This window comes from Typopeltis vanoorti, chromosome 2 (assembly GCF_054136105.1).
Source record: "Typopeltis vanoorti isolate ZY-2024b chromosome 2, IOZ_Tvanoo_1.0, whole genome shotgun sequence".
Taxonomy (NCBI): domain Eukaryota; kingdom Metazoa; phylum Arthropoda; class Arachnida; order Uropygi; family Thelyphonidae; genus Typopeltis; species Typopeltis vanoorti.
This window is the reverse complement of record NC_143550.1, coordinates 121165123-121192082: the sequence shown is the minus strand read 5'-3', so window position 1 is coordinate 121192082 and position 26960 is coordinate 121165123. Positions and strand designations below refer to the sequence as shown.

General features: G+C 35.0%; 1 protein-coding gene across 1 annotated transcript in view; it reads right to left on the bottom strand.

Annotated features, from left to right (window-relative positions):
- The window catches only part of LOC150109391 (uncharacterized), a 186399-nt gene extending 159667 nt beyond the window's left edge, over positions 1 to 26732 (bottom strand). The window contains exon 1 of the mRNA XM_090407836.1: positions 26597 to 26732. Coding sequence (XP_090263962.1) covers positions 26597 to 26653 — 57 coding nt within the window. The 5' untranslated portion in view covers positions 26654 to 26732. The remainder of the gene's footprint in view (positions 1 to 26596) is intronic.
- Positions 26733 to 26960: the final 228 nt, after the last annotated feature.

Genomic DNA, 26960 nt, shown 5'->3' with positions numbered 1-26960 from the left:
AGCATGGTAGAGGTCTTACACTAAGTAACAAAAATCATCTACTGCCTAAAGACATTTGCAACCAGCAGGTCTCTGGAACTGTCTAGAGTTTCTTCATAAAATTGATCAAGTTTGTGCAAGACAGGCCAAGTTGTAGTATAATCAAGGCCTTGTTCAGTGGAGTTGTTTGTCTCCATTTCTATGAACATGTACATCCACTTGTATCACTATATACAAATTTTCATTGCAGCACATTTGTCAAGAATGTTAAATCCTTATATTTAAACAGATCATTCCTATTAAACAGTCGTTTAATTAAAAGTGATTAAACATTAAAAGTGATTAAACAATCAGGTCAAGGACACAAACAACTCCTTTGCACATTCCCACAAATAAATCAGTAATATACACTCTAATTTACTCCACATCATTACTAAAATCCAACCTAGCTGACATCTCCAGTTTATTCACTTTAACTGTAACGTTCACCAGCCCAGTAGACAAGCTTAGGAGATTGATTGGTTCAGTGCCATGGCATGTACAACTGCAAGGGCTAGATGTTGATAGTGCATGGGAGGCAGTTAAGAAGTGTTTGCATGAAGCAATGGCTGACTGTATACCTAGAGTCTGAATAATAAATCAAGTAGGGGTGTTAAATAGATGAATAACACCATTAAGCTTGAGCTGCAAAAAAAGAAACAACTATGGAGGGAATTTAAGGAGAAAGGTGACCGGCAGGCACATGAACAGTATAAAGCGCAGGCCAGAAGGGTAACAAGTGTGGTAAGAAAAGCAAAAAAGGATTACGAAAGAACATTGGCCATGCAGGCTAAAGAAAATCCTAAACAGTTTTTTCGATATGATGCAAGTAAAAGAAAAAATGTATATGGCAGAATGATTTTAAAGAATGCCGATGGTAGGGAGGTAACTGAATCAGTTGATATAGTTGAATTACTGAGTGAGCACTTTGCAAGAATATATCTTCCAGGTGGTGACACTGCAGAAATGAATGAACCAATAGATTATACGGGAATTGTGGTGAATGAAGTGGAGGTGAGTACTCTATTGCAAAACCTCAATGTCAATACATCTGTGGGATTGGATGGTATACCAGCTCATGTCGAACGTGAAGCGGCTAAAGAATTGTCAGTACCCTTGACCATTTTGTTTAATTTGTGTCTCGAGTCTGGGTTAATCCCGAGGGGGTGGAAAGAAGGGAAAATAGTTCCACTGCATAAAGGAGGTTCCAAGACTGAGGTTGTAAATTACCGACCGATTAGCATATCAGGAATCGTTGTCAAGGTCTTGGAGAAATTAGTCAAGAGAAGAATACAGGATTGGATAGATGAAAATGGGATACAGTATGAGGGACAACATGGTTTTGTGAAGGGTAGATCATGCCTCAGTAACTTGCTCACGTTTTATAACACAGTGATGGCTGAACTAGATAAGGGTAATGGGTTTACAGTGATTCTACTGGACCTTGCCAAGGCCCTTGACAGTATACCACATGGAACTTTAATCAGTAAACTGGAGCAGATGGGGATGGATATTGAGTTGGTGAGATGGATAGGAGGATGGTTGAATGAGAGATACCAGAGAGTAGTTTATTCAGGAGTGGAGTCCAAAAGACGACTTGTGACTAGTGGTGTGCCACAGGATTCTGTTCTTGGACCACTACTTTTCGATTTGTTCATTAACGATATAGGAAAGGATCTGAGAGGAAATGTTCACTTGTTTGCTGATGATGCAAAGTTGGGTAGAACAATTGTAAGTATACAGGATGTCGAAATTTTACAGGATGATCTGGATAGTTTGGAGGACTGGGCTAGGACAAATGGATGTCAATTTAATGTGGCAAAGTGTAAGGTTATGCATTTTGGAGTGAAAAGATTAGCAGCAGTATATCACATTGGTGGAACCATACTCCAGGAGATTGATGAGGCCAGGGATTTGGGAGTGTTCGTGGATAGGGAGTTGAAGTTTAGGGGGTACATTGCAAAAGTGGCTAAATCAGTTCATCAAATCACTTGGTTGCTGAAAAATACTTTAACAAGCAGAGACAAACAAGTTGTTGTTCCTCTATATCGAGCCTTGATAAGATCCCATCTAGACTACTGTGCCCAGATCTGGGTGCCAGGGTTTCTTCTTGATGGAGAGGAGGTGGAGAGGATCCAGAGATGAGTGACCAAGATGATAGCAGGTCTGTGGAACGAACCTTATGAGAACAGGTTGAAGATTTGTGGGTTGCAAAAATTGGTTGATAGGCAGAAAAGGGGTGATATGATTGAGACATTCAAATTACTGAAAGGGTTCCTATAAGATTAATCCAGAAGATATTTTTCAGAATAGGACTGGTGGTGGGAGGACTAGGGGCCATACATGGAAGCTGGGCAAGAATGTGGTTAGCAGGGGTGTTAGAGCTAGGTTTTTTACGTGGAGAGTGGTGAAGGAGTGGAATAAGCTGCCAAAGTCTGTTGTGGGTGCTATGACTGTGAATGAGTTCAAGGCGAGGTATGATAGATACTGTGTGAATGTCGAATCGTTGTTCTTGACATGATGTTAGAGCCTCCCTCAATGAGTCTGTCGACTCCTTGGAGTTGCCCGAAATAATAATAATAATAATATGCTATCCACCAGGCTAGTGGTGGATAGCATATCCACTTTGCAATCAACAGGATGCAAATCCTGCCATGAGCAGAGAATTTCAATGCCCAATGTGGGACTAATGCTCTGCTTCATGCAGGCCTGAAGTCACCTAAAAATAATAATAATAATAATAATAATATATATATATATACACACGCACAGAGAGAGAGAGATAGAGAATAAATAAATACCCACACATATACATACAGGGTGGCCATAATTAAAAAGGAGGTGTTCAGAACCCTGCAGTGAAAAATGTATTGGATGAAATTCAATCAAACTTGGTATAAGTACACTCTGGAACATGGGGTTTTTATTTACAGAAGATAAAAATATAATACAAAATTCTGCCACCAGGTGACATTTGGTGCTATAAGCACATGATATTTGCATAATCTCACTGTTTCTACTGAGTTGGTGGATATAATGAAAAAAGAAATGGATTCACATCATTCTGATAAGACCAAAGTGTTATGGATCTCACTTTACTGGAACGTGCGTTTCTAGTCAAGCATTACTATCAACAATGCAGTAACGTTAATGCTTCAAGAATTCCGGAATTTGAAGGATAGGAGAAAAGATCCAACGACAATAACAAATCTTAGAAAAATGATTTCATGATTTGAAAATAGTGGATCTTTAGCAGTGTAGCCATGACAAGGCTGCAAATATTATTTCTCAAGAAGCTGACAAAGTTGCATTGCAACTGCCATCGTGGAACACAGAATTGAATAATGCATAACAGTCTAGCAGTGCTCAGGCAATATCAAGACAACTGGACATGCCATACTCAACTGTATGGAAAATCCTGCATCAAATGCAGAAGTTTTCCCCTACAAGATCTCCCATACTCAAGTTTTGCTTCATGGTGATACAGAAACTTCACTGCAGTTTGCCCTGATGTTCTTATAACTTGAACGGAGGTGGATGATACATTGCTATGAAAGATTTTGTGGAGTGATGAGGCACTTTTTTATCTGAATGGCAGTGTTAACTCACACAATTGCCACATTTGGGCTGCAAATAACCTCATTTGTTTCATCAGATCCCTTTACACTCGCTGAAAGTCACAGCGTGGTGTGATTTCACTGCATCGTTTATTATCGGTCCGTACTTTTTTGAAGAACTTCGCCTGACAGGACCAGTGACTTGTACCATCTCTGCTGTTAGGTATCGAGAAATGCAGATGCACAACATCTGTAAGAACCACATTTGAAAGAACACAAAAATTGATTTGTTGTCTCTTCTAGCCATTACTGTTTAATTAATCCCAAACTATACACTTATAGCACCAAACGTCTGCTGGTGGCAGAATTTTTTTATTTTCAGTAAATAAAAATCCCATGTTCATAAGATAATAGATGCATATAGATATGCACAATTCTGTTTGCTCATGTTTGAATAAAGAATCAAAACAAGAATATAATTTCTTGTCAAATACAATTTACTTTCTGACAAGTAAAAAAACATACTATAGCGAAAGTAGCATTTGCTACAGTGGGAAATGAATGTATGATACCTACCCATAAAATTATTTTTTTTTTCATTATTATTATTACTATTATGTCACACCTCCAAGGAGCTCAAAGATTCATCAAGGGAGGGCACCTACTCTACAGCTCTCTATCTCTACCACTTAATCTACCAACTACAACAAAGCGCAACTACCATCATCAACTACACCAATGCCATTTACTGGCTACTACTATTTTTGTCTGTAAATTGCATGTTTTCTTGAAGCCAGTTTGTCTGTTCATTATTTCATCTCTCCTTTTGAGTTAGGTTTAATAGCTTGTCACAACCAAGTAACTTGACTTTTAAATCTGATCAGGTAGGTAGTCCTATCTGCACTGTAATGTGACTGTAAATTACATATTCTTCTGGTCAGGTTGCATTTTTCCAGGAAAGAACACTCTACCACCTTCAGATTTGGTCACCTGGTTTTCACAAGAATGATGAGTTGTTGGAGAGGGTTCAGAGACGATTGACTAAGTCAATTTCTGGTCTCTGGAATATGACAGCTTGAGAGAATGCAAATTACAGAGCCTAGTGGATAGAAGAGGGAGACATGATTGAGATGTATAAGTTAGTAAGGCGTAATTACCAAATTAATATAGAAGAGATTTTTCATACAATATCTGGAGACAAGGAGAGAACGAGAGGCCAGTCCTGGAAGCTGTATAAGGTGGATGTGAGGAGTAGATTTTTTGCATGTAGAGTGGTGGGATTGGAATGCATTGCCTGAGAGTGTGGTGAATGCAGAGACAGTGAATGTATTTAAGTCAAGGTACAATGAGCTGTGCATGTGAGAGTGGGACTTCCCACTACAAGTCTCTTGACTCCATGGAGGTCTGTTCATAATAATAAATTCTCTGCAACCCAGACAGGATTCAAACCCAGGTATTTACAACCAAAAGACTTCATCTATGCTGACTGGGTTATGGAGGCTCTTTTATTATTTATACTGGAGTTAAATGACTACTTAAAAAAGTTTCTGAAGCCATTAATTTTATTCTCTCAAGGATTGTCAGTATTTTCTTTGTGTAAGGTATAATTAAATAAGCCAAATATTGAAAGTTACACCGTTTATTCATATTTATCTAGTCACATATTAGCATCTTGGAATTCAGCTCATACTATGTTCAGTTTTCCTCCTTTTTCTCCAATATTTGTTTTTCTATTGGCCATCTCTTTGATCCATGTGTCATAAATGGAATGATATATACTAATTGAAAAGTTTGGCTGTTTTCGGGCCTTTTTTTCTGTTTGCCAAAAGCCAAACAGAAAAAAGGCCTGAAAACAGCCAACAGTTCAACATAGGCAGCGTGTAAATGTTTTTTTACATGCTCTATTTTATTATCTGTTATTTGTTCTTCTGTTATCAAGTTATCTTCAATATTTATGCTTGTTTTAGTTTTTCCATAATTTATATATAATCTTACTTTATTTAATCTGTATTTAACTCATATATCATTTCTTCTAGGTAAGAGCCTCTGTACCTCAGTCGGTATAGACGAAGCCCTTTGGTTGGAAAGACCTGAGTTTGATTATCGTTCAAGATGTGAGGAACCTTTATCTGGTCTCTTTTGACTAAAGGTGAGTTAACCAGTCTCATACGCAGGTAGGGTTTTTTTTTCACTCAGAAACTCGGGTTTTTTGTCCCCCAGAACAGGCAAACCGAACCTGTGAATACATGCATCTACAGACATAAAAATTGTCCCCCCCCCCCAATCCCAGACTCCGCAATAAGCTGGCTGGGGTTTACCATAGTTGCATAATTATAGCGGACCCTGAAACCAAATGGGATAAAGAGGAAGAAGACTTTAAACTAGTCATTACAAAGTTGTTAATGAGTGACCATATTAAAAAGTGATTTAACCCTTTAACTGCTACGATTGAGTTAACTCGATTGAAGTTTATTTGACTTGGGTTTCTGTCCTTGTACGACATCTAAAGAGAAAAATTTGAACTGGTGCAACTAATCATATTAAGCATCTCCATAGCGCAATTGGAAGAACGACGGTACATTGCGCCCTTCGATTGGAAAAGGCCTAAGTTCGATTCTCGTCATGACGGGAGGAATCTTTATATATGGACTTTTTCAATTGAAGGTGAGTTAGCCAATCTCATACGGAGGTAGCAGGGTTGTTTCCTGAAACTTGGGGTTTTTCATCCCACATAGACAAATTGGCCCCTTCAAAACACACGCAATTTACAGACAATCTACCACCCTCCACTACAAAATACTAGTTGTGGTGGAGGACGGTAGATGGCGTGAATTGTGTACTTCAGATGAAGAAGATCCTGGTGATTCTACATAAATGAATGTGTGTAATTTGCTTAATCAAGTGGACACCCCTTGATTATGCAAATTTTATAAAACACTATTATTGCCATTTTTGTGAGTGAACAAGTATATATCAAGAATGTATGATGCTGTCCGGACTTCTTACTTCAGTAAGGATTTTATTTATAATTTTTTTGCAAAATTAATTCAGCACACAGGACAATGTCAGTAGAATATAAAATCAGCAGTTAAAGGGTTAATGTACTGCTATAAATGTCAGGCAAAAGCTCTTTGTAATTAATTCAATAAAGTACAGCTAACTTCAAAAGTTATACTTTTTGTTGTTAAAAAAAAAGAAAAAAAAGAAACAGCTTATCGGATATTTAGTGTTATTATGATTTGTATAGTGCAACTTTTCTTTACCCTTAAAGAAAGTTTATTTATTTTTTTAATTAGCATTTCAATTTCTAAGTTCATTTTAAGGGTAAAATTAACATAATCATTAATTGAAGGAGGAAATAAATCACTTCATAATAGTATTTCCATGGCTTACTATCAAAAACTTAATTATTTTAGTGAGTTTTCAAACAGAAATATTGCAGTTAAGTGTCAATATTTCAGAAATCTATAAACTGAGGGTTTAATTTCTAATAAGTGTTTTTTTTTAATTAAAAAATTGCTAATTTTACAAATCTGCTAAAAATAAAAACAAAAATCAAGTTTGAAAAACAAGTTCTGTATTGAAATGCTTATCCAACTCTTAATTTTAATTTACAATTTACAATAAATCTTAATTTTAATTTACAAGCCGTGTTGGTTGAGTGGATCACAACCACTGGCAGGTGGCGTCAAAATTGTGTTACATGATTAACACGTTCTATGGGTGAACAGAAAAGTCCATAACTGACTAAATGATGTGATGCTATAGTTGATTTCCAATATGAACTTGTCACTAAAAACAGTAATGACTATTTAATTCATAAATATTTCATCCCAAGTATCTCGGGACATCATCAGTACAGTAGTTCAAACAATACTAGGAATAACATACAGTTACGGCACATGATTACAATGGAATCTCAATATGAATGCAGTAATGTGTATAGAAGTAAATTAAATATAACTGAAAAAAAAAATAATAAAAATAAATAAATATATATATATATATATATATATATATATATAAAGATTATTTTACACAATTCTGTATGACAATTTCCCATACTTTAAGAATAGTAAGAACATCACTGAGGTTTAAATTTGGTCTGTGTAATAGGGCTTCAGAACTTTCTTTATAGAAACGTTCAAAAAATAAATAAATAAATAAAATATTAAATTTGCTTTCAAACAGTTCATTTTGGATTTTAATATCTTTAAGATTATTGCAGTAAACATGTTAATAAGAAGACTAACTTCAGATTCTCCATATACGAACTGCACACCTTGTGCTACAGCTTGGCTGAGGAGTACAGAGGTGATGCCATACATCACCTCTGTACTCCTCAGCTCACTGCTGTCAATACCTAGGCAATGCACTTAGTCACATTCACAGCTACACTATTATTCTTCATCTGCCACTAACTTTCTCACATCCCTTTCAAATCCTATTATGTGGACCATTTGTAAACATGTGAATATAATGTATTGTAAAGCATTAAAAAGCAAAGTTTTTTTTTCCAAATTAGGAAACGAAAAAACAATTGTCCACACAATAATCAGATGCTAATGAAATAGGAGTTTAAATGAATAAAAATCAGAAGTTCAGAAAATGAGAGCATGAAACAACAGTCATTTTTATGAATACTTATCGCTCTAAATAACACCATACCCAAAAATATAAATAGACACATGGTTGTTTTTAAATAATTTGAAATTTCTAAATAATTTAGTCTGGTTGTATCACCAGGTAGGAAATAAATCCAGTTTTTTTTTTTTTCTTATATCAGTTCTTATATCATTTGTGTAAAGCAAGCAATGTTTTTATGAGAAAATGTTTAATGTAATAATGCCTTTATTAAATACTGTTCTACATTTTAAATTGTGGCGCCATCTACTGACTGAAAGCAAAAACAAATCAAGAACCACACAGAATTTCTACAACTTCCCCTTACCACACACACACACACAGAGTACTTGTTTTAAAGATTTTGCAATATTAATAAATAAATAAAAATTCTACTTCCTGGAGAGGAGAAGCATCACACAAAAAGCTGACATTTGTGTTCAAATGTCAGATTTTTGAACTGTGGGGAAGGGGGGGGATAAAATTATAACTAATTTGCTTTTGATTAATCATTATTTACAATAATGCCAGTGTTCCATTCCAATGATTTAAATTTCCCAAGTTCTTATAAATACTCAAAAAGCAGCACTGAGTTATGGTTGTTACTTTAAAAATTTACAACAGGGTTTTTTTTTTTTTTTTTTCTGGCTCTGATCAGATATAATTCCTCATGACAGTGGGCCAGGTGATGAAGGATAATATCTAATAAACTTTAAGTTATTAATAATAATCATGAGTGAACAACTATTCAAAATATCAACATATATTAAACGAGAATCAGAATCTTGCTTCCTTTGAAATATATTTCTAGTGAAAACACCTCTCAAGTAATACAAATGCTAAGCTTTTGTTACATTCAGTTACTTAAAGTTCCAAAGTTATTTTGTTCTTTTATAAAGGCCAGTTACACATTAGGGAAGTAAAACTTCTGTTTCAGTGCAGTATTACATAAGTGATATACCCCCCCCCAATCGATGAATCCTTTTTTGTTCTTCTAGTCTACTTTTAATTAAGATATAGTTTTCTCCTCCCAGGATGCAGGAGTTAGCTATATGGAACATATAGTGAAATGTAAATATACCATTTCTTTTTTCTCTAATTTTTGCTAAATTATTTAAACAATTATTATTACCACCATAAAAAATTTACCAGATAACAGAGATTAAATATGACCCTCAGTCATATTAACACATTTACATTTAAAATGTTTTTATAAAACCTCCAGGGAATTCAAGCTCACACAAATCACCTATCTTAGTTTTTTTTTTTTTTTTAATTAAAAAAAAGTATAAAGAACAAATTTATGCAACAAAAGACATAAGATTTACTTCATACTGTCACACAACAGATGACCAATGATTGGTGAAATACAGGAATCCCTTATAGTTTCAAATAACACACTTTTTGAATTAACACAGTTAATAAATTGAACATAATTTACTTAACACAGGTTAAAAATTCACTTAACATGTTCTGCTCATGCAGATCCAGATGAAACTTCTGCTTTGGTCCTTGACCTTAAAGTAAGGTATAGCTTTATCATATCACTAAATATAGTACTGAGACAATTAGACTTAGGTACATTAATTAAAGATTAATATAATTAGAGATAAATGGAATGAAAATGACTCTACATAATGAAAAACTCCTCTCCCACAGATGCTATACTGTATACTGGCAAGTAAAACAAGGTTTTATTGTAGCACCAACCATAGTAACTAAATATGTCCTAACATCCTCTTTCAAATTTTCAGTTGCAAAAAAAAAATGTAGTAACCTATTTATAATGAGGCCACTGGGTGCAGAAAACAATCCACTTATATAAAGTAAATATTCAAAAGCTAATAAAGATTTATATATAGTTGAAATCAGAATTGCATTTGAGATTTTCTATATCATTAACAGTTCACAAATAATTTTACAAATCAAACATTTTGTAAAATTATACTGATATTGAATATAAAAACACAAAAATGGGCCCATCCTATGTGGAAAGGACATTATATTCTGATAAGTGAATTCCCACTTGAAGCGAAACACACAAAGGCACCACCCTATCACAAACTAATTTTCTTTTAAATATACTTGGATTTATAACTATAAATACATATTATGCATTTGAAGTCCAGAAGGCCATACCCAGGAAGTCTTAGTATCATGCCTCGCCGTGGGCCCCCGGGGAAACATGGTGTCGTAATGAGCCATGGCAAAGTTGATACTGAGCAAAGAGCTGGCAGAAAGCTATAAAATGCATCTCCCAAGACGTTATGTGGCCAGCGTGGGAGATTAGAGCCACAACCCCTCCACAATGCCAAGAAGAAGAAAGAAAGGCCATAAAGGGCAATCACTGGATGTGACTAAATTTCCCCAACTATATGACTACTCTGATCGAAACCATTTATGGAGACCAGAGCATGATGCAATGGGGAAGCTTTCCCAAATAATAAGCAATACTGGAATAGCCCAAAGAAATCATAAATATAACAGTAATCAAACCTCTTTTCCTCTATATAGGAACATTTAATTGTCAAACACTTAAAGAAGAGGAAGATCTTACCATCTTACAGCAAGAACTAAAACATAATAAACGAGACATCATAAGTTTAAGTGAAGTTCGCAAGCAGGATGAACATGTAATAAAACTAAAAAATGGAGACTATTATTATGGGAAAACTAAATGAGTGGATTTCTAATTAAGAAAGCTATAAAATTGTCAAACACTTAAAGAAGAGGAAGATCTTACCATCTTACAGCAAGAACTAAAACATAATAAACGAGACATCATAAGTTTAAGTGAAGTTCGCAGGCAGGATGAACATTTAATAAAACTAAAAAATGGAGACTATTATTATGGGAAAACTAAATGAGTGGATTTCTAATTAAGAAAACAATTACACACCTTATAGAAGAAGTTAATTATACAGATGAAAGAATAATAGAAATTATACTTAAAATAAACTCTAAACTTAAAATCAGGATCATCCAAATATATGCTCCCACCTTATCCCACACCGATGAAGGGATAGAAACATTTTATGACTCACTGCTGCACACTCTAGATAAAAAACGAAATAGCAATCAAAACTTGACTATAGTAATGGGCGATTTTAATGCCAAAGTAGGTCATTCCATTCACCAAATAGATACAATAGGACCATACATATATATGGTACGAGCAGCAACTCAGGAATGGCTCTTACAGAATTCTCTATCAGTAACAAGCTTTATATTATGAATACATTTTTTAAGAAAGCCCTCAAAAGAAAATGGACATGGAGAAGTCTAAGCAGAGAAATAAAAAATGAAACAGATTATATACTGTGTAATAATAAAGAAATAGTTCAAGATACCTCAGTACTAAATCAAGTAAACACAGGAAATGACCAGACTGTCAGAGCCAACATTAAAATAAGCCCCAAACTGGAAAGAATAAAATGGCTAAACGACAAAAAATCAAGAAGTTTTGACTTAAAACCTATCGAAAACAAGAAGGATTACGAAGAAAGACTCAATCAAAAAACTAGACTTAACAAATATATTTGAAGACATAAATAAAATAAGCAAAAACCTAACAGAAGTAATAATCTCAGCAGCCAACGAATTCAAAAGCAACAAACAACAAAAAGACCATAAATTTTCAGAGGAAACCTTACAACTACTAAAAAGGAGATGAAATATGAAACAAGACAAATATGCATACTCGGATGCATACTCGATTGGAGGAGCTGTACTGGACGAGGTAGGGGCAGACAAGAGATCTGGGGGTGATGATTGATAGAAACCTGAAATTCAGGGAGCATATTGCAAAGGTGGTGAGGGTAACTCAGAGGATTGCTGCAATACTGAGAAGGATGCTGACCTGCAGAGATAAAAGAGTTATCATTCCATTGTATAAGACTCTGATCAGACCACACTTAGACTATTGTTCTCAGATTTGGTCACCAGGATTTGAAGGGGATAAACTGACCGTGGACAGGGTACTGAGGTGGATAACAAAGATGGTTTCAGGACTGTACAATATGAGTTATGAGGATCAACTGAGGAAATGTGGACTGCAGAGTTTGGTGGATAGAAGAAGGAGAGGTGATATGATCAAGACGACTGTTGAGAGGCAGTTACAGGGTAGACATTGGAGAGTTCTTTCACTTGGTGGAACGGCGGGAAGGAGCAACGACAAAGGGGCCATCCCTGGAAGTTACGAAAGGAGACTGTTCACAAGAGGGTGAGGAGTGGTTCCTTTGCATGGAGAGTGGTTGAATCTTGGAATGCATTGCCTGAGAGAGTGGTTGGAGTGGGATGGGTCAATGGGTTCAAGGAGTGGTATGATAAACTTTGTGTTTCCTAAAAACACCCTCCCACGATGAGTCTTTTGACTCCATGGAGGCCTGGATAATAATGATAATGATAACTCTTCTCCATCGCATATGGAATTCATTCCCCCACTCACTTCAGATGAAATAAAACAAGCATTAAAACAAATGAAAAATGGAAAATGTTCTGGTGAAGACCTAATTCACATAGAATTAATTAAATGGGGAGGAAACAATATAATTCACCATGTCACAAACTTACTAAATATACGCCTAGAAGAGGGGAAGATACCAAAAAATTGGAAAAATGCTACTCTGATACTGTTATTTAAAAAAGGGGACAAAGAAGAAGTAAAGAACTATAGACCAATTAGTATTCTCTCTAATCTGTACAAAATTCTCACAAAAGTAATAACAAACAGGTTAACACCTCTTCTAGACTCAAATCAACAAGTAGAACAAGCAGGATTTGTAAAGGCTTTAACACAATTGATCATATTCATGCAGTAAAACAAATAATAGAAAAAAGCAGAAGAAACCCAATTGCCTCTCTGTTTAGCAGTCATTGATTAGGAAAAAGCATTTGATTCCATCATAACTAATGCAATGATCAAAGCACTCCAGAATCAGGGTTCCTGGAGAATATATGGACATCCTTCAGGCAATATACCTCACTGCAACAATCCAACTTTACACGAGTAGCAATAAAATATCAATTGAAAAAGGTGTCCGATAAGGAGACTCTCTATCACCCAAAATCTTTACAAGCAGTCCTTCAAGTAATATTTAATAATATAAACTGGACAAAACTTTGTATAAATATTAATAACAGAAACTTAACACACCTATGATATGCAGATGATACATAATTTTTGCAAACACTCCAGAAGATCTTAATATAATGATAGAAGACCTATATCATGAAAGTAGAAAAGCGGTTCTAAAGATAAACAGAGAAAAAACTAAATCATGTTTAATCATTTTGTAACACCAAAAAACATAATAATAGAAAACAATTTCTTGGAAAAAGTCTCTTCATATATACTTAGATCATCTCATTGATCTAAACTGTGGACTCCAAAAGGAAATAAATAGGAGAGTTCAACTTGCCTGGAGTGCATTTAGAAAATTAAAAAGCATTTTTCAAAATAAAGATGTCCCACTCTGTTTAAAAAGGAAGACATTTAACCAGTGTATACTTCCAGTCATCTCATATGGCTGTGAAACTTGGTCGCTAACAAAAGCACTGGCAAATAAATTAACAACTCAAAGAAAAATGGAGAGGTTGATACTAGGCAACACATTAAAAGATAAGAAGCAAAACACCTGGATAAGAAGCCAGATTCGCATCACTGACATCATTCTTCACCACAAGCAACTAAAATGGAAATGGGCGGCCAGACATCTATCCAGAAGAGAAGATGAGCGATGGACCACCATACTAACGAACTGGATTCCTAAAGAAGGTGGAGTGATGAATTGTCAAATTTTGCTGGGGAAAACTGATCAACCATTGCCAAGAACAGAGAAAGGCAGTAAGAACTAGAAGAGGCCTTCATCCAGCAGTGGACAGAAAATGGACGAAAAGAAGAAGATTATGCAGTGTTTAATAAACTTTCAATCGTTTCTAACATGTTATTATCCTTCATAGTTACACTGTCAGTAAAAATGATAAAAATGAATGTATTTAAAAAATTTCATAAAGAATTTGAAAGCCCATGGATGAGTTACATTTTTTTTTCCATTGCTCATTATATTCGATTATTTGATTAACATGTTTTCACTTAGCATGGTGCTTTCATGGGATACATTAACTGTGGAAAGTGAGGGATTCCTGTATACAAAACATTTCCTGATATACTTTATTATTATGTGACATCTCTACGGAGTCGACTCATCATAGAAAGGCACTTTACTCCATACACCCATAGTCTACATTCCTGAATCCTCTATCTACACATGATGCTACTACCACCAACTGTACACTACTATCCACTAACAGTATTTTTATTTGAAACTGTGAGTGTCCTCATGATCAACTTGCCTTGTATGTGGATGAAAAATCTGGGTTCCCATGAGAAAAACTCTGCTATCTCTGTATCAAACTGGCTAGCTCACCTTCAATTGACAAAGCCCAAATAAAGATTCTTCTTGTCACATCATGAATTGAACTTGGGCCTTTTCCAATCACAGAGCATAATGTCCCATCATTCTTTCGGCTGCATTATTGGGACACTTATAAAGATGTAAATCTATCGTTTATTTCCTTGGGGAGGCAGCCTTTCCAAACTTTATCGAAAGAAATGATTGAGATGCACACTTCTGAATAAAGTTACTTATTACACCCTAATGGAATTTGAAAATATGCCTATATTTTAGTTAGGTAGAAAATATTTCTCAAAAATAAAAAATAAAAATAAAAACAGCTGAAAAAGCATCCTTATCATATCAAAGTCATTCTGAGCAGTGCAATAACCTTTATATGTAAATATAGAAAAATATATTTAAAAGTGAAAATCACTTTTTCAAATGAATGTTCATGAATAATGAAAGAAATATTAATTGATTAATTAAGCTTCTACATACGTAGAGACAGACACCTTTCACTATATTTGGAGAAATTTATAGGATCTGGTAAGTTATTATACCTACTCCACCTTAAAGACAAGTTAAGATTGATTTCCTCATCACTCAGTTTGCTGTACACAATATCCCATTATACAAAAAAATGAAAATTTTATTTAATGAATGAAATTCGTGTGTTGAGGCTTAAGTGCTGTGAAGAATTCATGTTGGAGGTTTAATGGAATATTATCAGCACTGAGTATTAAAACTAATTTTAATGCTTCCAATATTTCGTTTCAGTCACAGAGACATCTTCAGGGATTACAAAAAACTTTTTATAACAACACACACAAATACAACACAACAGTGAGTGAAACTAAAGTCCTATCTAGGTGGTGCACCCTCTATGGGCATTAGCAGGTGGCCTAGAATATAAAGAGAGACCTCTGATGACACTGGCCAACAAAAAAAAATTTTTTTTTTTTCCTGCTGATTATGATCTGACACTTGTTTTTTACTAATTTGGGTGCACTGATTTCAAATATCAAATCCATTTTTCTCTATCACGTCAGGTTTTTCCTCTATGACATTTTCTTTTTGCTAATTTGTAAGTTTTTGATAGTTTTAAGGAGGCAGTACTATTTAGAGGATCAAAAAAAATCAATTTTTTAATATTATTTTCTGAAAGTATGTACTTTTAAAAATCTGTTCCTAACTTTTTATCAAGAAATTCGAAAAATTCCCGAAGATATAGCCTATTATTCAAAGCGGTGCGCAGATCAGAATCGGAGCGCTCACCGCTCTCGCTTGTTAGTAAACGAATAAATGCGTAAAAACCTGCAACAGCACATACTGGCGCTTTGAATGCGAGAGAGGCCGATAATTAGATACATAACTACTTAACAATATTCATTAAAAATTAGAATATTTATAAAAAAATAAATGAATGCTATGAAAAAAAAAACAAATGAATGCTATGATGCATATAGCATTCATTTGTTTTAGGCAGTTGTCATCGCCTACTTTTCATCACCTAAATGTATTAGGTCGGTTATCGGCCTCTCTCGCATTCAAAGCGCCAGCACGTGCCGTTGCAGGTTCTTACGCATTTATTCGTTTACTAACAAGCGAGAGTGGTGAGTGCTCCGATTCTGATCTGCGCATCGCTTTGAATAATAGACTACATCTTCGGGAATTTTTCGAATTTCTTGATAAAAAGTTAGGAACAGATTTTTAAAAGTACATACTTTCAGAAAATAATATTAAAAAATCGATTTTTTTGATCCTCTAAATAGTACTGCCTCCTTAAAACTATCAAAAACTTACAAATTAGCAAAAAGAAAATGCCACTGAGGAAAAACCTGATGTGATAGAGAAAAATGGGTTTGATATTTGAAATCAGCGCACCCAAATTAGTAAAAAACAAGTCTCATATAAAAGTCAGCAAAAATTGTGTTGGACTGTGTAATTAATGTTTCCCAAATTTTGGGAAGTTTTATGCAACCATATTTGTTTAAATTAGGTTGATTCCTGAGTGCAGATTCAAAGAACAGTCTTTCTTTTTTGAATTTATTATGGTGGATTTTTTTTTTTCCAGGAGATCCTGTGGGTTGTATCCAAATCATAGTCTGCAAGGCCAGATTGACCATAATTGTGATTGCAATGTATGACTTGTGTTCTTCTAATTGGATGGTTTACAGGAACAAGGCACTCTATATAACTCCAGGCATCGAGAGAGAAAGCTGATCTTTGAAGTCCAAAGATCAGCTTCCCTCCTCTCTCAGTGCCGTTACAAAACTGTGTTGTTACAAAACTTCTTTTGTAATCCCTGAAGATGTCTCTATGAAAGACAAAATATCGGAAGCATTAAAATTAGTTTTAATCCTTTCTCAGTGCTAATAATATTCCATTAAACCTCCAACATGAATGAATTAAATTATTATTATTAACTGGCACCTCCATGGAGTCCAAGGCTCGTCACAGGAGATATGCCTGATATATAATTCAACTCATTTACGTCACATTTATTCTTAAAATCTAAAACAACAGGAATGAATTTTGGGGATAATCAATCAGACAATACAGGTCATATGTCTCCTTAAACTCATTTAAAATGCACTCACCACTCTCTCCAGCACACCTATTCCAATTGCCATAAAAAAAAAAAAAACTTAAATAAATAAAAAATATGCTCCTCACTCCCCTGTTCACTGCCCATGAATGAAATCATTCTTTCCTACCATGATATGAAAAATTTCTTTTGTACCTATCCTATAAAACCTCCTCAGCAAGTTATATGTCTCCGTCATATCATACCGTCTCCATTTATCTGCCAGATACTGCAACCAACAGTTACTTAATCTGTACTCATATTCATCATCCAGTCCTGAAATCACCTTAACTACTTGCCTCAGAGTAGTACAAATGAGGTTCGATTGATGTCTTTGTAACTGCACAACCACCTCTTTCTTGCAACTTACTAATGTCCTAATCATTATTTTCACAATCATCTATGTCATTTTCACTATCTCCAAATCACTCCCAAATCTCTTACTTTTTCCACCTCTTGCAGTCCATTTCCACCAAATTCAGTGCAATGCATTCCATCTTAGTCTGAAATGCAAAACCTTACAACTGTCAACATCGAAGAGCCAGCAAAGGTTGGTCAATTGGTAGAGCCTCTGCTACTAATGGCTCACACAAAAAGTTAAGCAAGTTTGAGCACGGTTATTAGTTGGAATGCAGTCAATCATTCAATGCTGTTGGCACACTCTCCCTCGATGAGTCTGGACTCCCTGGAGGTGTCACATAACAATAATAATAATAATGACATTCCCCACTCCTCTACCCACAGTACCAGCTTATCTAAATTCCCCTAAAGTAATCATACAACGTTATTTTTTATAACTCTTCTTATTTTGCATCATCTGCAAACAACTGAATGTTCCCCTTAAAACTAGATACTAAATCATCAATATATTAATTTAAATAGCAGTAGAACCCCACTTGTCACCTTTCCTTTTTGAGATGCTGCTGCCTTACTCATAACAAGCTGATATCTATTACTTAGCCAGTCTCCAATCCATGTTACCAATCTACTATCAATCCCCATCTCCTACAATTTAAAAAATAAGTTACCATGAATTAATTCTTTTAATTCATTAATTAATTACTTACATTAGTTAATATTTCTTTCATGTCTTCTAGTTCACAAGTTTCTACATACGCAGAGTCAGACACCCTTCACCATATTTAGAGAAATTTATAGGATCTGGTAAATTATTATACCTACTCCACCTTAACGACAAGTTAGGACTGATTTCCATATCAGACACAATATCACATTACGAAAAAAAGTGAAAATTTTATTTATTGAATGAAATTATTATCAAATACCTTTGAAAAATCAAACTGTTGTCACCTTATTATATATATAATCATATTGCAGGCAAGAAACATTCCTTTAACAAATCCATATTGAATTGGATTGATGAGAGATTCTTTCTCTCATCAATCCAATTTTGTATTCTAACCTTGACCAATTTCTCCAAGACCTCGAGTCTATCTCTATGACCCCAGAAACACAGACTAGGTGGTATTCTGATACCTAATTGTTTTGGAATCACTACATAGTACTACCTTACCCTCTTCCCACTTCTCCAGAACCTTTCCTGTTGCTAGATGTTCATTAAACAGCCAAATCAAGGGTAGCATTAATTCTTTAGTACATTCTCATAAAGCACGTGATGATACTGCACCAATCCATTCCTTTACTGACATCAAGTTTACTTAATATAGTAAACAACACATTCTTCTACATCGATGCAATCATCATCTTCTTCACCACTGCATCCAATCTCAACATATTTCCACTACAATGAAATACACTAACAAAATAGTCATTAAATATTTCTACTGTATTTTCTGCCTTGTTGCTGTGATCCATAGCATTTATTGTCCCCTTTCTTTTACTGGCTACATAACTAAAGAACCCCTTAGGTTTTCAGTTTAACTTGCTATGCCAGTTTTTTCTCATATTCTAATTTCTTCTTTGCTATTATACATGTCACTTTTCTAGTCTGTGTTTTATAATAATCATGCAATTGCTCACTATCTTCCTGTTTATACCTTATCCAGAGCATTTTCTTGTTATGGACTTCCCTTTGAATTGTAATTATTCATGTAATTTACACACATTCTATTTCTCCTCTTAATTCTCAGAATATACGGTGCCATCCCTGCCTGCCTTGGAAGATGTTAAAAATGTTCTTTTCACATCTTCAGCTAGTTGGATCACTCTTACCAACTATAGGCTACATAAAACTTCATTCACCACCACATCCAACAATATCATCACTAACATTTGGAATCCTCACATTCACTTGACCAAATGTAATCTATAACAAGATGCCAATTTTTTTTACGGGGGGGGGGCCTTTCTGCATCTAACTGTCATCCATTTGAGATGGACTGAGTCCAGGTATTAGGCAATTTAATGTGGCATGCTTGTCATTTCTCTGCTGCATCTCTCTAAGGGTAAGTATTTTATGTCTGTAGATGTGTGTTCACAGAACCAGTTGGGTTTTTTTCATGGGACAAAAATGGTCCCATGAAAAAAACCCTTCCAATTGTGTATGAGACCATGTTGGAAGTTTTTTCCCACTTGGTTAGACTATAATAAATTTAGTTTAATCCTATCTTTGGGACTGAGGCAACTCATGGTAAAGGTGGACTAAGCTCTCATCACTTGTCTTAATATCTCCCACAAATTGTATATTGCTTTATGTATAATGCTATGTATAATGCCATGCATTAAGGGAAGGGCCACTACCCAGACCGGTTTTGACCTATGTTGAGGTCTCGTCAGTGGGAACCAGACGCAGAGGTGGTGATACTAAGATGGAAGTAATGGAGAAGTCATTTCCCTATGAGTTGCTAAAAGGTGTCTCAACTTATTATTAAATTACTCTGGATTTAGAGAAAGATGTTGGAAGTTTTTTCCACTTGGTAAGACTATAATAAATTTAGTTTAATCCTTTATCCAAGTGTAAGCAAACAAAGTTTGCACCTGAAGTATCTTCAGGACTGACACAACTCTTGGTAAAGGTGGACTCAGCTCTCATCACTTGTCATAGTATCTCCCATAATGCAAAGCACATCTCCTTGTGGACATGTATAATGCTATACATTAAGGGAAGGGCCACTACCCAGATAGATATTTGAAGTTTTTTTCCACTTGGTTAGACTATAATAAATTTAGTTTAATCCTTTAGATTGTCCTGAAAGATACTTCAGTCCTGAAGATACTTCAGGTGCAAACTTTGTTTGCTTATGCTTGAATAAACTAAATTTATTATTGTATGAGATCAGTTAACTCATCTACGGCTGAAAACCCCAATAAAGGTCCTTTGTTTTTCCTAAGTGGGATTTGAAATTTTTAAAGAGCATAAAACAAGGTTAAAAAAATCTACCTGGGTGTCTCTAGCTAGTGTTTACAATTATGATTGTGCTCTATTCTGAAATGTATTTGTAAACATGTTTTTGTTGGAAAAGTCTTCATTCCAAAATATTACTTTTTTTTTAAATCACTATCGTTATTATTATTACTATTACATAACACCTCCAGGGAGTCCAAAGACTTATAGGGAGGGCACCTACTCTAAAACTCTCCATCTCCACCAAATGCAACTACCTTCATCATCTACACTTGGAAACATGCAAAGTTATGAATGATTGGAATGCCTTGCCTGAGAGTGTGGTGTCTGCAAGGAGTTTGAGTGTGTTTAAGACACGGTATGATGAGATGTGTATGTGATAAAAGGACCTCCCAGATGAGTCTTTGACTCCGTGAGGTCTTGGGGTAATAATAATAATAATAATAATACACCAACGGCATCTACTGCCGACCACCACTAGTATTTTCACAGACAATCACGAACATCCATGCCCATGGCAGGATTCGAACCCGCAGCCTTTTGGCTATAGAGTGGATATGCTAACTACTCGGCCAACCAGTCTGGCAAGTGCAACTAATCTGGACTATTTATATTATTATTATTACATAACACAGGGAGTTCAAAGACTCATCAAGGAAGGACACCTACTCTCCGTCTTCACCACTCCACCAACTGCAACTATCTTCATCATCTACACCAACGCCATCTATCGCCGACCACTATCATTAGTATTTTCACAGACAATCACAAACATCCATGCCCATGACGGGATTCGAACCAATAGCCATTTGGCAGCAGAGCGGATACACTAACCACTCGGCCTTTTTCACAATTGCAAAAATCTGTCTGTTTAATCTATGTTAATATTTCCATTTTTTTTTTTTTTTGGCTATTAAAACAGTTCCCATAAATCTAAAAAAAAGACTTTGAATGGTGCATGTAGTTACAACATTATGTCATTATAAAAATAATGATGACAAAAAAAACCTTATTCTTTATACCCCTGTCAGTTTTTTTTTTTAGTTAAAACTCCTAGTAGATCAAGCAGAGCTGAATTTCATCATCCAGTACCATTGACATACTTACTGGAAGCCTGAAGTGGTTTGAAAAAGTTCTGTTTCATCTGTAAAGTAAGTTTTCTAAGCTATGTAAAAATATAAAAAAGTAAATAAAAATGAAACGATAAAAAATTCTTAGCCCCACCCAAGGTACTAATGTACTATAGCAGGGATCTTCAACCCATCAGACAGTGCAGGCCATTAAAAATTTCAATGAAGCCAGCGGGGTATTTAGAATTGTAAGATGCTTTCCAGATTCACAAAGAATGCTGTGCATCTGATACTTTACATAAAATCCTATAAAAATAAACAAACTCAACTTTAAGAGCATAGGTAGGAGTTGTGTTTGTGATAAGTAAATACAATCGATACTTGAAAAAAGATAATTTAATGAAGAAAACATTCATTTTTTACAATGTCAATGGGCAACTTGGCAATGTTTTTCCTTGACCAGCTTGTCGATGTTGGCATCAATGTTGGAAGTCACTATGCGCAGAGTATTCTTGAGATGTTGGTCCATAATCTGACTTCTTATCTTGGACTTCACATAATTCATTCTGGAGAAGAACTGCTTACATAAGTATGTGCTTCCTAACAAAGCACACATTTTCAAAGCATGCCGGCAAAGATTAGGGAATGCGTTCTCAGAAATGTAGTCTTTGTAAAATGTAAGCAAGGGCATATTAAATAATTTTTTTTTCAAAGAAGAGTTGTTTTGGAGTTCATGGCATTGAAAATAAATCTAAAGAAGACTGTTGGTTACGAAAATCACTAAATCTCTCTTTGAACTCACTTCGCAACACAGCTATCTAACTATTCTGTTCCGGTCTAACTGTTCATCTCTTGATGAACAGTTAGACTCAGCAAGAAGCTGAAAACGAGTTAAGTCTTTTTTGCGAGTTGTGCCTCCCAAAGTTTGAGCTTGGCCACAAAAGCTTTGATGTGGTCAAACAGAGTGTGCATCAGTTGATCTTTGGATTATAGCCGCATATTTAGGTCATTCATATGCAACAAGATGTCGGTCACAAAGGCAAAGTCTGTCATCCATTTCAGACCATTAAATTCTGCAATCAAATTCCCCTTGGTTTGCATGAACTGCTGTATTTCGCTGCTTAAGTCAAAGACACTTTTAAGAACCCTCCCTCTGCTCAACCAACACACACCACTATAATAAACCACATCGCCGTGATCTGCTTCGCACTCTTGGGTCAAAAACTCTTGGAATTGACGATGATTCAATCCTCTTGCCCTAATAATGTTGACGACAGTCACGATAACTTTCATGACATTCTCAAATCCAATAGTTTTCACACACAAATTCTCCTGATGGATTAAACAGTGGTAATGGACAAAATCTTTTCCTTCTAGTTCCAGTTCTTTCTGTAGCAGCACAACAAACCTTTCGTTCTTTCCCACCATAGCAGGGACACCATCAGTTACCACATCCTTGAGGTTGGTTAAGCTGAGGTTGAAACGCTGGACCATTTTCTTGGTGGCTTCAAGAATATCAGTGCCTTTCGTCATTCCCTTCATAGGTATGAGCGCTAGCAGTTCTTCTGTCAAATTGAATTGTTGATGCTACGGACAAAGATAACCAGTTGTGCTGTATCCTTCACATCTGTGCTCTCATCTAAAGCAAGCAAATATGATAAATTCGGATGACCGTTTTTTTTAAAGTTGCTTCAATGTCATAGGCAAGTTCTTCAGCATGTCATGCTACAGTTATCCCAGACAAACTCGGTTTTTTAAACACTTCCTTATTATTTGGGCACAGAATATCCCCAGCAGCGACGAGACACTCTTTCACAAACTCGCCGTCCAAGAAGGCTTTTGATTTTTTAACAATATTTTCAGCTATTACATAACTTACTTTGACACATGGTTCGCTCTCTTCCCTCTGCCTTTTAAACGTACCCTACTGGTATTTTAAATCAATTTGGAGACGGTTCACTTTGTCCACACAAAGCCACCCTGGAAGGTGATCGAAATTGGATGCATGCTTTGTCTCATAGTGTCGTTTTATATTGTATTCTTTTAATACTGACACTGACTCACAATAAATTAAACACACTGGCTTATCGGTGATCAGCACAAAAATGTACAAATTGGTCCACTTTTCATTAAAAACCCGACAAGAATCGCTTGATTTACGCATTTTACTCGTAGACGCCATAGCGATGGAAGGTGAACCCAAAAAATTATCCAAAATGGCTGTGTAATGGTTATTATCCACTGAACATGTCTCACACTAATGAAAAAGGTCTGGCAATAGAAAAACCACAATAGGCTATGGCTGATACGATGAACCTGCGTGCACTTATACACAAATATCACACTGTTCACGACTGACTGTGGATGAGATCCTCTTGTATTTAAATGAAAATAACAAAATATTGAGAACCTTCGAGATCTATCTGGAAGGACTAGACAGCGCCCTCGAACAAACTACTGCTTCAGTCATCGTTAGTACTAATACTTAAGTACTGCTTAGCACAGGTAGATGGCTGAAGAAGCATGTCTATTTAATATTTATTTTTATTGGATTTTATGTAAAGTATCAAATGCACAGTGTTCCTTGTGAATCTGGAAAGCATCTTACAATTCTAAATACCGCATCATAGCTTAGTGGCCCGTGGGCTTCGTTGACATTATTTTTTATTTAATCGCGTTTTAATGTTAAGTAGTTATTTTTTTCAAAATGGCCGGTGGGCCATGCATTGAAGATCCCTGTACTATAGGTTTATATTTTGCAGGTGAGAGTTACATACAGTAGTAATATTTGTTTTCTAGTATCTTGCAGTGTGGTCATCAAATTTTACAAGTGATTACTATCACAGTATGTTTTTCAGTTTTATCTTTCTACCACTTGAATCATATTTTTGGCTGTGTTTTTGGCTATTTATCACTGCTTTGCAGATAGTCAGTATATTGTTTCTATTAAGCTATTTGGATGTCTATCCAAATAGCTAAATAGAAACAATATGTTGACCCAGAAGTTACATAGCATAATGACGCCACCATTATGCTATGTAAACAGAACATAATGCATGCTTATAATCCCCAGACCACAAAATAAATATTAATAATTAGGTTAATTAACATCCACTTGAAATAGAAATAACACATGGAGTATTTAACTTGAAAAAAAAAAAAACCACTATGAAATTAGTGTGATAAAAAAACCATGTAAGCTTTCTGGTAATTTTTGATGAATGATTGTCATTTACATTCTGCAAACACCAACTTACTATTTTAATGCTGTTCTATAAGTGAAGATATTTTAAAAACAGCTCAAGATCCTCTATAAAAAAGTATGTATTTCATATGTACTTTGCAAAAAAATGCAGATGATAACCACCTACTATATCAAGCGCAGTTATAATGTGTATATTAATGACAGGGAAAAATTTTGTGGAATGTAAAAAAAATATAAAATTCAGAAACGATTTTAAAAATACAGTATATTTTTTTTTTATTATGTGATATTATTCCCAAAATTTTCATAACAAGCAATTAAATAATTGATGGTTAGTTTGTAATATTATGGAACCCTAAAAACTTGGTGCTCTTCAGTATGTTTCTGAAATAATACATTGATATATATATATTTTTTTAATATATGCTTTCATGATGAATGCTTTGCTACATCAAAATAATATTCTGGAGTTACTCCGAATTTGTTGCTTCTATAAATATATGCATATCAAAATGTATAAATGGCTAATAACTTCTTCTGAGAGAGATAGTAATTTCCATAATATAAAATAACTTTATTTATAAAATTTTATTTTATTGAAATAAAAATTTTAGGCATTCAGTAAAAAACAGTTTTTATTAGCATATTTCCAATATCACTACATCATGTTATTCTGTAAAATGTGTTATTGATTACACATTGCTATGTGAGAAAGATATATCAGAAAAATGAATCCTGCGATGCTGACATGAAATGATGAAACTGTTTTGCTGCAGTTACACAGCAAATAACATGCAGTTGACTTCTAACCTGCTTTACTGATGGTGATTAAAAAACAATGATTTATGTGTGTGTGTATACTCCAAGAATTTTATAATCCTTTCAACTGGGATGTGGTTCAATTCAGAAAAAAACACATTAGTATTCTTAAATATAAAGAGCTAATAAGCTTCATTTCGGCGATATAAACATTATTTAAATTAAGGAGATATTAAATCCCACATTGTTTTAAAACTGAATAAGAAACTCTTTGAGTTTCTCATTCGGTTTTAAAACAATGTGGGATTTAATATCCCCTTAATTTAAATAACATTAGTATTCGATTGACAATGAAAATAAACTGCTTCACGTTTAAACTAGTCTCACATTTTCTACAAGCATATCAAATGCTGAATATTCTAATTAGATTCCTATACGGTGACAATGTAACCATTTATCGAAACGCACATATATATAGCGAAATTGGGTGATATGGCAACTGGTCTAGTAACTGTAACAAACGCACCCCTGACAACCATAAGCTGGAAACAACTTGACCTTCAAATAGTATTAGACTGCTTATGCCATGGTATAGCACATGTTCACAAATTCTCGTTACAAACACCGCAACGGCTTAGAAACTTATGTTAGTAAACTATCAATAAAGTTGTCAATGGCGGGAAATGTTTAAATTTGGGAAGTTAATAGATGGCGCTTCACACTTCATTCTCTAGATACGCGCTTCTAGACAACCGCCATTACTGTTCTCGCGAGAAGAAAACAAATTAGTTTTTGAAACATATCACGCTCATTTCTCTCAATTCAGCATTACGCTGCAATATTCTCAACACCGCATCCGTATTTTAATAACAATTTCAGAATGGAGCTAGTGTTAATCAAAATTATTAAGGCGTAAGCTCAAAACAACTACATTGTGACGAGCGATGCGCAAGCTACCACTACAAGCTTGCCAAGACAGCCTAGTATGGTGTCAAGTATTGTCGATACACACAAGGGGTATTTGTATAATTTCAGCAAATAATCGTTAGCTTACCTTTGATGTTGTTTGTAATGAACCCTCACCTATTGTCTCTATCTTATTTTCGGACATTTCTTTTTGTACTGTTTGGGGAAGATAATGAAAGAAATCAAAAGATTACGTTTACCCCACAAATCGCGGCAGTTTGAAGGACGGCGTGGGTCACGTGACTGGTCCGAGAACGCCGCCAGTAGGCTAGGTAACGAACCACGTGGTGTGGCGGCAATTTTGAAACTCAATGTACACAATCAAAAACTTTTTTCCGACGATAAATTCTTAGTCGTGATATTTTCGACGATTTTTGCCTTTCTTCTGCGTATTTTAAACTCTGATAGCTGCATACCGTGACCAATAGTAACAAAACCATCAATTCTGTCCT